We start from the raw sequence: 12,412 nt of genomic DNA on the forward strand, positions 1-12,412 counted from the left end.
AATGACTGGTTTCCGGTCTCCCCTGGCTTTTGGACTCGCTTCACCCACTCATACAGGAATTTTTCCTTAATGAGCTTCATCTGCATCCCCCTGCCGCTACAGCTTACCCACCCAGCTCGGAGAAGGATGTGCTGCCCAGCCTGCCGGACTTGGAGTTGCCCGGCTCACTGGAGCCACCACCGAAGAGGAAGCGACGGCGACGTTTTTTGAGAAATACCAGACTCATCAAGAGGATTTAACCCTGTAAGACCCAACCCATCAAAAAAATGGCCAGAAAATTCCGATTTTTTTATTTAATTTTATTTTTTTGGAACTGAGATGGTTATTATGTATATATTGTGTTATTCTTACTTAGTGTATTGTCTTTCTTTGTTACTGTTTGTTTATACTGGAGCACTTTAACCAAAAATTATTTCCCCTAGAGATCAATAAAGTATTCTGATTAACCATTCTAACAAAATCCACAAAAATGTTTTTGCTATATGTATGTATGATATATTTTTGTTTCTTTTATTTTTGTATTGCATTTGATACATTGGGAATTTTTGGCACGTTTTGTTAACAATAATGTTAATTCTAGACAAAAAAGGAGTTTTTGAAATTATGGCAAGTATTTATCATGTTGATGAGATAGCGGTCTCAGAAACTCATGCATCAAAAATAGGATACAAAGGGCATTGTAGGGTTAAGGAAATAGAAGCGATGTAGCAGTATAAGCCAAGAGAAGGCAGTAGTACAACTGTATTGAATGCAAGCTGCCATTAAAAACGAAAGAAGAAGACGACACCGGAAACTACCGAATCTGCAGTAACCAGACCTTCATGTGTTGCTAGGTTTTTCCTCTGGATTAAAATGGCGTGGATTGGTGTCTGTAAAGGCTCTCGTTTTACACATATTTAATTTCCCAATAAAGATGTTTGATTTTAGTTATTACACATTTTAAATACTATTTGTTACGGTGAAGCGTTTTAATTTGAAGGAGGTCACCGGAACACCGCCTCATTGTAAGAAGTCTCCAGTAACGATCACCGGTTTCATCCTTCGTTCTCTCAGCTCTTCTACTTTCGTCATGGCGCCCACTTTGGGCTTTTTTCTTGTCGTCACGTTGGTGGTGCTGTCCGGTTTTCCCGCCGCTGTGTCCTCGCGAAGGGACGTGCTCGAGCTCGGGGACGCGGACTTCGATTACCTGGCAACAGAGCACGAGACCATGCTGGTGAAATTCTACGCTCCTTGGTAAAGAATCGGCGTTAGTTTAGCGCGGCCGGCGGCGGGAGATTTTTCCTGAGTTTTTTTTTTTTTTTTTTAATGAAATCATTCCATCTTTATTGGTTTTCTGCTGTTTTTAAATCGTGTCTCTGCTGTTATGGAGGCACTAACAACCTGCTTGTCCTCTTCCATCTCTCGTTCCATTCCTCCACCTCTTTCCTACGTCATTTCCCTTGATTTAATTATTTTGTATTTATTATACTGTGGCTCTTATTTCCTTCATTCCTTTCCTTCCCTCCCCTTCCGTCTTTTCCGCATTCCTTCCTTGCGTTCCAACTTCCTTCCTTCCTTCCTTCCCTGTTTCTTTACACCCTTCCTTTGTGTATTTCTCCTTCCTTTCCTTCATCCCTTTATTTTTCCCTTCCTTCAGGTGTGGTCATTGTAAGAAATTGGCCCCAGAGTTTGAGAAAGCAGCTAGTCGACTGAAAGGAAGTGTTCAATTAGCAAAGGTAATGTGTCCATCGTGTTCATTACTGTTGTGAACACCTGTTTCACAACAGTCTTATCTGTTTGTCTCACCTGTGCGGCAGGTGGACTGTACGACAAACTCGGAGACGTGCAGTCGTTTTGGGGTCTCAGGTTATCCCACCTTGAGAATTTTTAGGTACGGCAAAGATTCCGCCCCCTATGATGGTCCTCGCACTGCAGGTAGGAAACACTATGAGCATCCTAATCCTGCTCTGTTACTTGACTCTGTGATGTAACCTCTGTCTGTGTGTGTGTTTGTGTTCAGAGGGGATCTACGAGACTATGAGGAGGCAGACTGGTCCAGACTCGATGCACCTGAAGACCAAAGACGATCTGAAGGCCTTTGTCAATAACCATGACGCCAGCATTGTAGGTACGAGGTCACGTGTTGCCAGTGGCGGTCCTAGCCTGTTTGGCGCCCTGGGCGAACACTCCCTCTGCCCCCCCCCCCCCCCCCCCCCCCCACACACACACACACACACACAAAACATATTAAGGATTGTACATTAACATAAAACTGTTGTACACACACACACACATATGAAGAGAGAGAGAGAGTATGCATTGTATGCAAACGGCTACCAAACAGCCATCATAATTCGTCATACAATGAGAACAGGACAAATCAACAATTGACGATGACTAATTAATATTAAAATCTGTAACATAATGTATTGTTTGGAGTTTAGTGTGTTACTGTTGCTATTTTTACCATTTCTTCTTGGAGCAACTGTAACACACATCATTTCCTTAGGGATTAATAAAGTATTCTGATTGTTTCAGGATGACCTGCCATTATCCAATGACACCTCTGCTTACCTGTATCTTTTGCTCGTTTCTCCTCCTCTTTTCTCTTTTTTCTAAACTGAGGACTTGATGGCTTTGAACTTTTCTTGTCCATCTTCCATTGGTTTTAATTTTGCACTCCAGTATGAACACCCATCCCTCAACCCGAGGATCACCACAACATAATCTAACAGACCTACACCTTAGTTCACAGATTCACTTTGTCGAGGGTTTATTTCTGAGATTTCACACAACCCAGGATTCAAATCATGAATACATAATGGGCTTGGATTTCCAACATTATAAATGAAATGTGCTCTATTTGGAAGCAGCAGGCCCCCCCTCCCCTTTCGACGGCTTGTGTGTGAGACTTTAAATCATCAAACTGTAAATTTTGCTCCAGCCGGTCAGAAAATCCGCCGCCGCCCCGCCCTCTCCTCTCTGCGCCGCAAGCAGCAGGCGCACCTCGCAAACGAAGGGCGCCCTTACTCCCAGCAAATGGACGATAGAAAACCGATCGGTGCTTATGCCATTCCCAATATGCGCTGGCTGACGTCGGGGCAGCACGAGTACGAGCTTTTTTTTTTTTTTTTTGCCGATGCCCGTGATGCCGCCCGTGTCGCCCGTATCTAAAACCGCTACTGCGTGTTGCTGTATGCTGCATCATGCTTTAGGCTGAGTGCTTCTTATTTGTCAAAGTCAAGTTATACAGACATTAAAGAATAAAATCAGTATAAACAAAACAGCAGAAGACGAAACAAACGATGAGGAAATGTAGCTGTTGCTTGGTCACAGGTGAAAGTTCCAGGCTCTTGTTGCCTAGGTAACCGTCAGTTCAGCTTAATTCAGTTTTATTTATATATTGCCAAATCACAACAACAGTTGCTTCAAGGTATTCAAGTTGCTTTATATTGTAAAGATCCTACAATAATACAAAGAAAACAGAAAACCCCAACAATCCGATGACCCCTATGAGCAAGCGCTTTAGCGACAGTAGGAAGGACAACCTCCCTTTTAACAGATAGAAACCTCCAGCTGAACCAGGCTCCTGGAGGGGTGGCTAGAAAAAAGAGGGATGTAGTCTTAATCTAATCTTTAAGTATTTATTCACCTTAAACAGTTCAAACAAAACATGTACTCCTTCAATCAGAAAACCATAGTCTGCAAGCAGCTAGCTGTAGCCAATTTCCTGAAACAGAATAAGCCTAACTTAGCATTACACAGGATTATATATTGAGTTGTGCTTCTATCTGTTTGGTTAAAACTGTTGGGGAGAGGCCGTGGTTTAGACTTGGCATTCCCTCGTTGGTGGACAGGATGATCACAACCTCTTGGCAGTCCTCTTCCCCTCCGGAGGCCATAGCACTCGTCTTTCCACTGTACAGACGAGGTCACATCTAGGTTAGCAACCTGCCTCTCCTATTTTTATATAATGACTTTTACCCTGGTTACGTGTCTCTGTGCTGGCTTACGCTCTGGTCTGCACAGACGACTTCTAAATGTACTCGGGCATAGTGCAGCCAAATATATTTATACTAGCCTTTACGCTCCTAACCTAGACAGAATCATAAGATGCATGATCCTCAGTTAGATTTCACACATAGGTACATCTGCAGGTACATCTCTATGCGTACCTGCAGAATTAAACTGAGAGCAATGGTAACAATGGCCTGCACGCCCACTCCGGGCTTCATCACTGCTCACCAAGCTGCAGGAAAAATCTGAAGGATGTGCATAAAACAAAATGTATAAAAATGCTTGACCTCACATACCAGGACATATCCTGGTTAAAGACTCCACGATTCCTCACAGTGTTACTGGAGGCCAAGGTAATGCTATCCAGAGTAAGCATCTGGTTAGATGCAGTGTTTCTAAGAATTTTAGGGCCAAGTACAATTACCTCAGTTTTATCTTTATGTCTCTTTAGGTCTTTGTCTTTAAAACATTCCCGCAGTTCAAATAGTTGTTGTGTGTTATCTGGCTTGATGGATAGGTAAAGTTGGGTGTCATCTGCTATGCCTTTTAAGGGAAGCAGGTATAATGCAAACAGAATTGGTCCTTCCACAGAATCCTGTGGTACTCCATAATTAACCTTAGTGTATGAATTTTTTGTATTTTTTTTTTATTTTTTTTTTGTATTTGTAACCTTCACTAAAGCCATTTCTGTATTGTGATGAGCTCTGAAACCTAATTGAAACTCTTCAAATAAACCATTTTTGTTGAATTTGTTCACACTGTTGCAGTCTGGATACCTGTACACCTTTGAGGTTTTATTGCTTGCATGGCATGATCACCTTATAGTAACCTTAAAGTAAACATGGCCATGCTAACTTCAGGGTCAGACAAACACATGGTGTCTGTGGTCCTCTGACTCCCCTTTAGCTCCCTTACCAGTGCATGTGTCTGCATCAGGTGTGTTCTCAGGTACGGACAGCCCCCGTCTGGCTGAGTTCCTGAAGGCAGCCACTCTACTCAGAGAACAGTTCCGTTTCGCTCACAGCACCAACCTGCAGCTCGCCGAAGAGCATGGGGCCAACTCAGAGTGAGTTCACACCTAAGTGATATCACCGTAGTGATGTCACAGTTTAAAGGTGTTATTCTCACTTCTGTGCGTGTGTGTGTGTGTGTGTCTCTCTCTCTCCAGATGTGTGCTGCTGTTCAGACCTCCCAGACTCGCCAATGCTTTTGAGGACAGCATTGTCATCTTCAGAGACTACCTGACCATCGGCTCACTGCGGCGCTTCATCAGAGATCACATGTGAGTCTTTAAGAGATAAGAGATAACTCTTTATTGTCATTGCACAGTCATATATAGTACAATGAAATTGGAAAACTGTCCTACGTCATTAGAGGAACCGCAGCCTCATTCTATCCGTGTGTCCATCTATGTGCAGCTACGGTCTGTGTCCTCACATGACAATAGAGAATAGAGACCGTCTGAGAGTCCGGGACCTGCTGACGGCGTACTACGATCTTGACTACCATCACAACATCCCCGGCTCCAACTACTGGAGGAACAGGTAACGCAAGCACACAGAGGGGATGTGTTCCAGATGTACAGCTTGATTGACTAAAGTGTTTGTGTGTAATCCTCTCCCCTGTGTGTTTTCTTCTCAGGGTAATGAAGGTGGTGTCTAAGTATGTTGGGCGGGGTCTAACCTTCTCTATAGCCAATAAGAAGGACGTCCTGTTGGAGCTGGAGGAAGACTTTGGAATGGGGACGTCAGATGGAGGGGAGCTGCCCTTTATCACCATCCGGACCCGACTGGGTCACAAGTACACCATGAGGGAGGAGTTCACGTGCGTAGCCAAGTCATACCACTATGTCACCTGTTCTGCAGGTGAGGGGGTGGGGTCACAATAAACCAGAACTATCTGATCCAAGTCTGTTTCAAACTTTTGGGGGGGCTGACCCGCATTTCTCAACTTTCTGACCTCATTCACAATGAAAGCACCAACAAGTAACTGTGTGTGTTTGTTTGTTTTAGGAGGGATGGTGCGTCTCTGCAGAGGTTCCTGGAAGATTACTTTGCAGGTCGACTCAAACGTTACATCAAATCAGAACCGATACCTGAAAAGAACTCTGGGGCTGTCAAAGTGAGTAAAACAAACACGCCAAAGCCTCTTGTGTGAGTATCAATGACATTGTAGACCTCTTTGTAACCTCTGACCTGTGTGCCTCAGGTGGTGGTAGCAGAGTCCTTTGATCAGGTGGTGAATGACCCGGATAAAAATGTTCTGATCCAGTTTTTTTCTCCGTTGTGTCCTCACTGTAAGAAGTTGGAGCCGGTCTATGGAGAGCTCGCTGAAACGGTACGCTCACTCATATACTGAGAATATAATGTCCACTCTCACACTCTGTCGCTTTAGCAGTAACTGGGTGTTCGCTGTTTGGCTAGCTTCACTCAAACAGGAAAATCCAACTGTAGCCGTAATGTGCGGATTTGTAAAGCACTTTATAAATAAGCACTGTGTGGTGAAGACCCTGTTTTAGTCACCAGACCAACAAGCTTGAGTCCACACTCTAGCTTCTCTGCACCAGGTGTACCATCCTGTGCAATCAGCTGGCAAAGCAGATGTTTGCAAGGAGTGATCAATGCTATTTTACACAATAAAATATTCTCTCTTTCGCCAAACACAACCAAACAGATTACTACAACACAGGTTACTTACTGCATGCGTATCACACCAAAAACATAACTGTTTCCTATCGAAGATAATTGCAAATCCCATCATCCATCAGCATTTCTGCAGGGAAAAAAAATCTAATCTCCACGTTACAGTCTCCTTCACTCACATTTGGGCTCCTTCCTCACTTCTAATATGAAATAATCCGGTCAGTGAGATGATGTAAGGATAAAAGAAAAGATCTCCAAAAAGTATGACATCTCTTTCTCAGAGCGTCTGCTTTTTTTTTTCTTTTCTTTTTTTTCCTTTGTACACTTGAACCTACTTGCCCTGCAGACTTGCCGATGGCATTCCCGATTGTGGTTCAGTAAGAAACTGCATTCTGTTTGTGGTGTGGTGTGCATTAGGGCTGCCACGATTAGTCGAATAGTCATGATTACGTCGACTATCAAAATTGTCGACAACTAATTTAATAGTCGACGCGTCGTTTGAAGCTTTGTAAGATCCCAAAAGACGCGGGAATAAGTAGTAGGATTTAAGAGTGTAATAACAGACTGAAACAGAACATGGCAGCACTGCATGTACAAGGATGCCAGCTGCCGTTAAACCCCGAAGAAGAAGAAGCTGTGTCCGGTATCGTAGCTGTGTCCAAATTCAGGAACCGCATCCTCCTGTGCCCACATTTGTAGGCCGATTACATTACAGCGACACGACGAAGACTGTCCACATTCGAAGGCCGACAAATGCGCCCTTCGTTTCCCCAGATTTGAAGGATGGGTTGGGTGTATACTTCGTGCCCCAACCTATCCCAGAATTCATAGTGCGGCCCTGCTCAGTTTCCAACAATGGCAGCAGCTAGTTAGTTTTAATATTACTCTTATTATTCTTTCTGGGTCACAAAATAAACGTTTAACATATTTTATCCCGGCAAATCGTTTTCAAACCCGCCGCCGTCTTTCGCTACTCAGGTTAAACATGATATATAAGTCACTTAGATAACTTAAAATTGTTATTGTTTGGCTTTATTCAGTATTTTATTTGTTCCTGAGTAAATCGGTTTGGCTGAGATTAAAGTTATAGTTTTTACACAGCTGAATAAACTTCAAGCAGACAACTGGTTATCAGAAGTGTGAGATGCTCGAGAATATACTCCGCAATAAGCTGTACGTTTTATGTCCAATGGATACATAATCTGATTAGTCGACTAATCACAAAAATAATCGGTGACTAGTAAAATAATCGTTTGTGGCAGCCCTAGTGTGCATGTACTGGGCTGTTATGTTCTAAATTATTAAATTAAATAATAATAATTAAAATGCTAACTAATTGAAAAAGAAGTGTATATATTTAATTTGATTGTATCAAAATAATATGATATAATACATTATGTCAAATAGAGAAATTACAAAAATCTTTTTTTGATGAAGTGTAAATGAAGAACATCTGCTCTGGCTCAAACTCCCATCCTCAGCCCTGCAGTAATGATCTTTTATTTGACTACAGTCCCCTAGAGATTTATTTGTCAGTCACATTTTATCTCTGGCTCATGTTACAGCAGCTTTCATGTCAAAATGTGTGCAAACAATGATGTTGCTAGGCAACCCAGCATGCTACACTTGTGGTTTTACATTAATTTCTATGAGTTAAAATACCCTTCTTGGTGGTTCTAGGTAAAAGTGGTCATACTAAAATTCAATATTTGATGAAATGCCAGTCAGAAAAAGTCATGAAATCTGAGATGTCTGTGAAGGTTCTTAGTCATCCAAGTCATCGTAGTCTAAGGAGCTTGGAAAGAAAAGCGGCTTGAAGACGTTTTGCCTCTCATCCGAGAAGCTTCTTCAGTTTTAGGGCAAAATGGTGGAGTGTCCCAGATTTTTCTTTCCAAGCTCCTTAGAAATCTGAGATGATGGTGTTTTAGATTTATCAGAATCAGAATACTTGAATAATCCCTGAGGAAAATATGTAAATTATTTAACAGAGTTACAGTTGACATTTAAAATGAACCCCTTGGCGGTTTTACTATTAACTATACATTTAATCTTCAGTATAAGAAAAGTGCAGTTTGAACAGTTTCTCTACACAATAAGGAAATGGTGCTAGAATAAGAATGGGCTGGGTCTTAAATATTTGTGTGACATGGCCTTCCTGCTCTCAACACCAGCTGAGCACCACAAATAAGCAGGTGCACAACAAACCACACAAAGCTGCCAGCTCATGCTTCTGTAGCATCGTGTGTGGTATTATGAACTACTCTCACACTGCAGCTGCACTTAGGCTCTGCGCCTCTGCCCCTTCCTGAGTGTGTAAAACATCTGCAAAAGGTCACATGACATTTTAGAAACATCTTCCGTCTTCCTCAAATGGGGACTTGTCTCAGACCTGGTGCTGGTTCCTGTTTGCCTATGAGGTCTTGTGTGCTGTAGCTCCACCCACTAAAATGACCTGTTGTACTGAAAGAGATATTACTGGTTTATTTCTGTGTGAAATCATTGTCAAACCTTTGTGTTCTTCAGCTGCGCTCTGACCCTAAAATCGTCATTGCCAAGATGAACGCCCTGGCCAATGACGTCCCTCTGGGTTACGACGTCCAAGGGTGAGATTCAGGTTTCCCATGACATGCTTCAGTCATTGCCAGGTGTGAGTCTGATGTCGCTGTGTCTGCCTGCAGGTTTCCCACCATCTACTTTGCTCCAGTAGGCAGGAAGGACGAACCCGTCAGATACCAGGTAAGACACCTGAGTGCATACCCAAGACTTGAGGCTAGATGGACCTCAGCTACAGTTTTAGACGAAGTTGCTTCCTCTCAGTTTATCTAAGGTCAATGTTATCTGCAGCAGCCCACTCCCCTGTGCTGTAGTTTTCCCCTCACAGCTGTTTGAGCTGCCTTGTCACAGGGTTTTATGGGTAGTTAATTATGCTCTGTGCTCACCTATGTGCACCAGCTCAGGTCCACACCTGTGGAGCAGTCTGCGGCTTCTCTCAGCATATGTCAATGGGATTTAAAAATTACATTTTCTCATTTACATACATCCTGTTTGTCAACACAGTCTGCCCATTCATACTTCACATTTAAATAATTTTCTAACCCCCTGGGTCAGTGTGAGCACTGCAAAGTACAGACACTCATTTTTCTCCACAGCCACTCATGGTCAGCTCAGAAGAAACACAGGACATAATTTGGACCATTAAACTGCACCTGCTTCCACTTGTACAGGCTCTTGACTGATATGGTACAGGTACAACCACATCTGTGCGCAGATCAGAAGAGGCGTTTTCTCAAAGTGCAGAAGTGAGTCATTCAACGATTCAGTGCAGAGAGGTCTATTAACACATAGTGAGTGAGAAAGGTGAAGAAGACTCAGTGCATCATGGGAATCCCCCAGCAGCCTACACTTATTGCAGCATAACTAAGGGAGGATTCAGGGTCACCTGATCCAGCCTAATGATATGCTTTAGCAAAAAGGAAAGTTTTAAGCCTAATCTTAAAAGTTGAGCAGCCAATAACACCAGTGTGCTTTTTACTGCTCTCATTTATCATCCACAGGGCATACGGACACAGTACCCTCAGGGTCTGCCGACTGCTGCTAAAGTCCTGATTTTATACTAATTAATTAAATCCTCGTCTTATTCCTCAGCTGGTCTATATAAATAAAAGTGTGTATATATAATAATAACTAATGTGAGCCTGTAAAGGGCTGGATGTTAAAAATCCTTCCTGGTGACAAATATTTGCTTTGATTACACTGTAACTTCAGGCTGTGGTCTTTCCTGGAAAACCCAACGTGTTTATACTGTTTGACTCAACATTTATTGTTCAGAAACAGCACTACAGCTGTTTCTGAACAATAGGCTCATACACCACCAAAGAAGAGCCTACAGGGATTATAAATGAAGAATTTTACTTTGAAAGTCTGTTGTCATTTACGTACCCACACAGCCACATTTCCTGCTCGGACCAGTCTGTTTTTTAATACACCCTCATTCATCCAGAGCTGCAAGTGGAGGAAGTGGAGCTAAAGTTCAGTGTTTAATAGTTGGTAGTTTGCTGAAGCTTACACAGACACTGTGGACACTGTGCAGTTTGTGAAGGCAAGGCTTCACAGTAAGGGTGGTGCTTGAGCCACTGACAGGTTTTACAAGATAAAGTCTTTATGTTAACTTCCTTCTGGGGTCACATGACATCTCCCATGTGCTTTCAGGGCACCCGCGAGCTCAAAGACTTCCTCCGGTTCCTCAAGCGAGAGGCGAGTCACAGCTTGGTGTTGAGTGGCTTCAAAGATGAACTCTGACACCCCCAACAGCAAGGAGGAGAGCCTGAATCTGGAGCTCCAATACCGGACATTACATCAGGACACTCGTTGCATCAAATCAAATCGCTCACTCATCCCTGAAACACACCGCTATTAATCATGCCATTGTCAGCCTCGTTATTTATTTATTTATTTATTTATTTTTTGTTTGTTTGTTAACTTTGTGCACGAAAGGAGGTCGACTAAACAGGTTGCAGGTCTTTTTCTTTTTTTGGGACAATAAAGTTTTGTATGAATTTCAGAGACTTGGACAGGTTTGTGCTCGTTCAGGCCCACAGCTGCTTATCGACCTGTCGTCCCAATATGCTTTAGGCACATGTGATGTCACTGGACACAGGTAAACACACTCATGGGAATATCCACGTGTGTTTTCAGAATGCAAATCAGTCAAAATTGATTCTCAGCTTGGTGTACAAATAAGTCACAAGAAATGCAGAAAGTGCTACATGAGCAACAATCCTGAGTCTCCTCAATGAAGGAGACATTCACAATCAGCCTGTTAGATATAAGCATAATTAAATTCACATATGACTGCTCACATTATTTGCCACATTTTCATGACGGTAATCCCACTTTTTATTGTATTTATGGCTGGTTGGTTCTTGGAACCAACTCTGATGCATTCATGAGTCTAAATGTCACATAGTACAGTAGAAAAGCACTGTAGTCCATTTTCTGCTTTGAGAAGTACTTAATAAAAATGTTTTGGGAACCCCGGTCAAAAACACCCCCTCCTCCCATGCAGTTTCAATAAATGAAACTATTTATTCACCTCATGCTTGCCATGGATCCTAAACTAAGGTATCACACAATATCAAAGGTGGTGGGGCATTCTGTCAGTCATTTTAAAGAAGAAAGGCTTCATTGGTTCATGAATCACCTGATCCAGTCTAGAAATTACCAGAACACTGGAGATGTTACTGCATTAACCTGAGACAGCTGGGTCAGTTCCTGGTCATGAAACCCATGAAAGGGAGACGTGATGCTGCTACAACCCTGCTGGGAGTGAGGAAGACTTCTGATGTGACTGCCCACTGCTCAGTGGGAAAACGAGCTGGCAAAAAGTGTAACCTTTGCTCCTTAACAGACAGGAAGGGAGAAAGTGGTAGCGCCTGATGTTTTTGGTTGTTTCCGGTCCTGTAGAAAGATTGGTTTGCATTACCAGGAGTAAGTCTGATTTAATAATAATACATTTTATTTATAAAGATCCTCAAAATTACATTAGTACAACAAAATAAATGATAAAAATAAGAAGACCAAGTGATATTATTTCTATGTGCCGTGAAGGAAAGAGTGCTGTCAATGATGACACCAACACTGTTAACCTGAGGGGAAGGTATGACAATAGTTATCAATGGATAATGAAAGATTTATGGTCCCAACTTTAGTCAGTATAGATTTGGTGCATATTTGAATAAATTCTGTTTTATTACCATTAAGTTTAAGAAAATTCT

At 42.4% G+C, this 12,412-nt stretch overlaps 1 protein-coding gene across 1 annotated transcript; it reads left to right on the top strand.

Annotated features, from left to right (window-relative positions):
• Positions 1-820: 820 nt before the first annotated feature.
• On the top strand, positions 821-11,685 carry pdia8 (protein disulfide isomerase family A, member 8). Its single transcript, XM_084919655.1, has 13 exons — positions 821-1,233; positions 1,637-1,715; positions 1,797-1,914; positions 2,000-2,107; positions 4,933-5,062; positions 5,165-5,278; positions 5,415-5,540; positions 5,638-5,820; positions 6,009-6,117; positions 6,205-6,333; positions 9,162-9,241; positions 9,317-9,374; positions 10,848-11,685. The coding sequence occupies exons 1-13, from the start codon at positions 1,070-1,072 to the stop codon at positions 10,935-10,937; spliced, it is 1,488 nt and encodes a 495-aa protein (XP_084775781.1). The 5' UTR covers positions 821-1,069; the 3' UTR covers positions 10,938-11,685.
• The last annotated feature ends 727 nt before the right edge of the window (positions 11,686-12,412 follow it).

This window comes from Perissodus microlepis, chromosome 22 (assembly GCF_051167445.1).
Source record: "Perissodus microlepis isolate ML-2025 ecotype Zambia chromosome 22, ASM5116744v1, whole genome shotgun sequence".
Classification (NCBI taxonomy): domain Eukaryota; kingdom Metazoa; phylum Chordata; class Actinopteri; order Cichliformes; family Cichlidae; genus Perissodus; species Perissodus microlepis.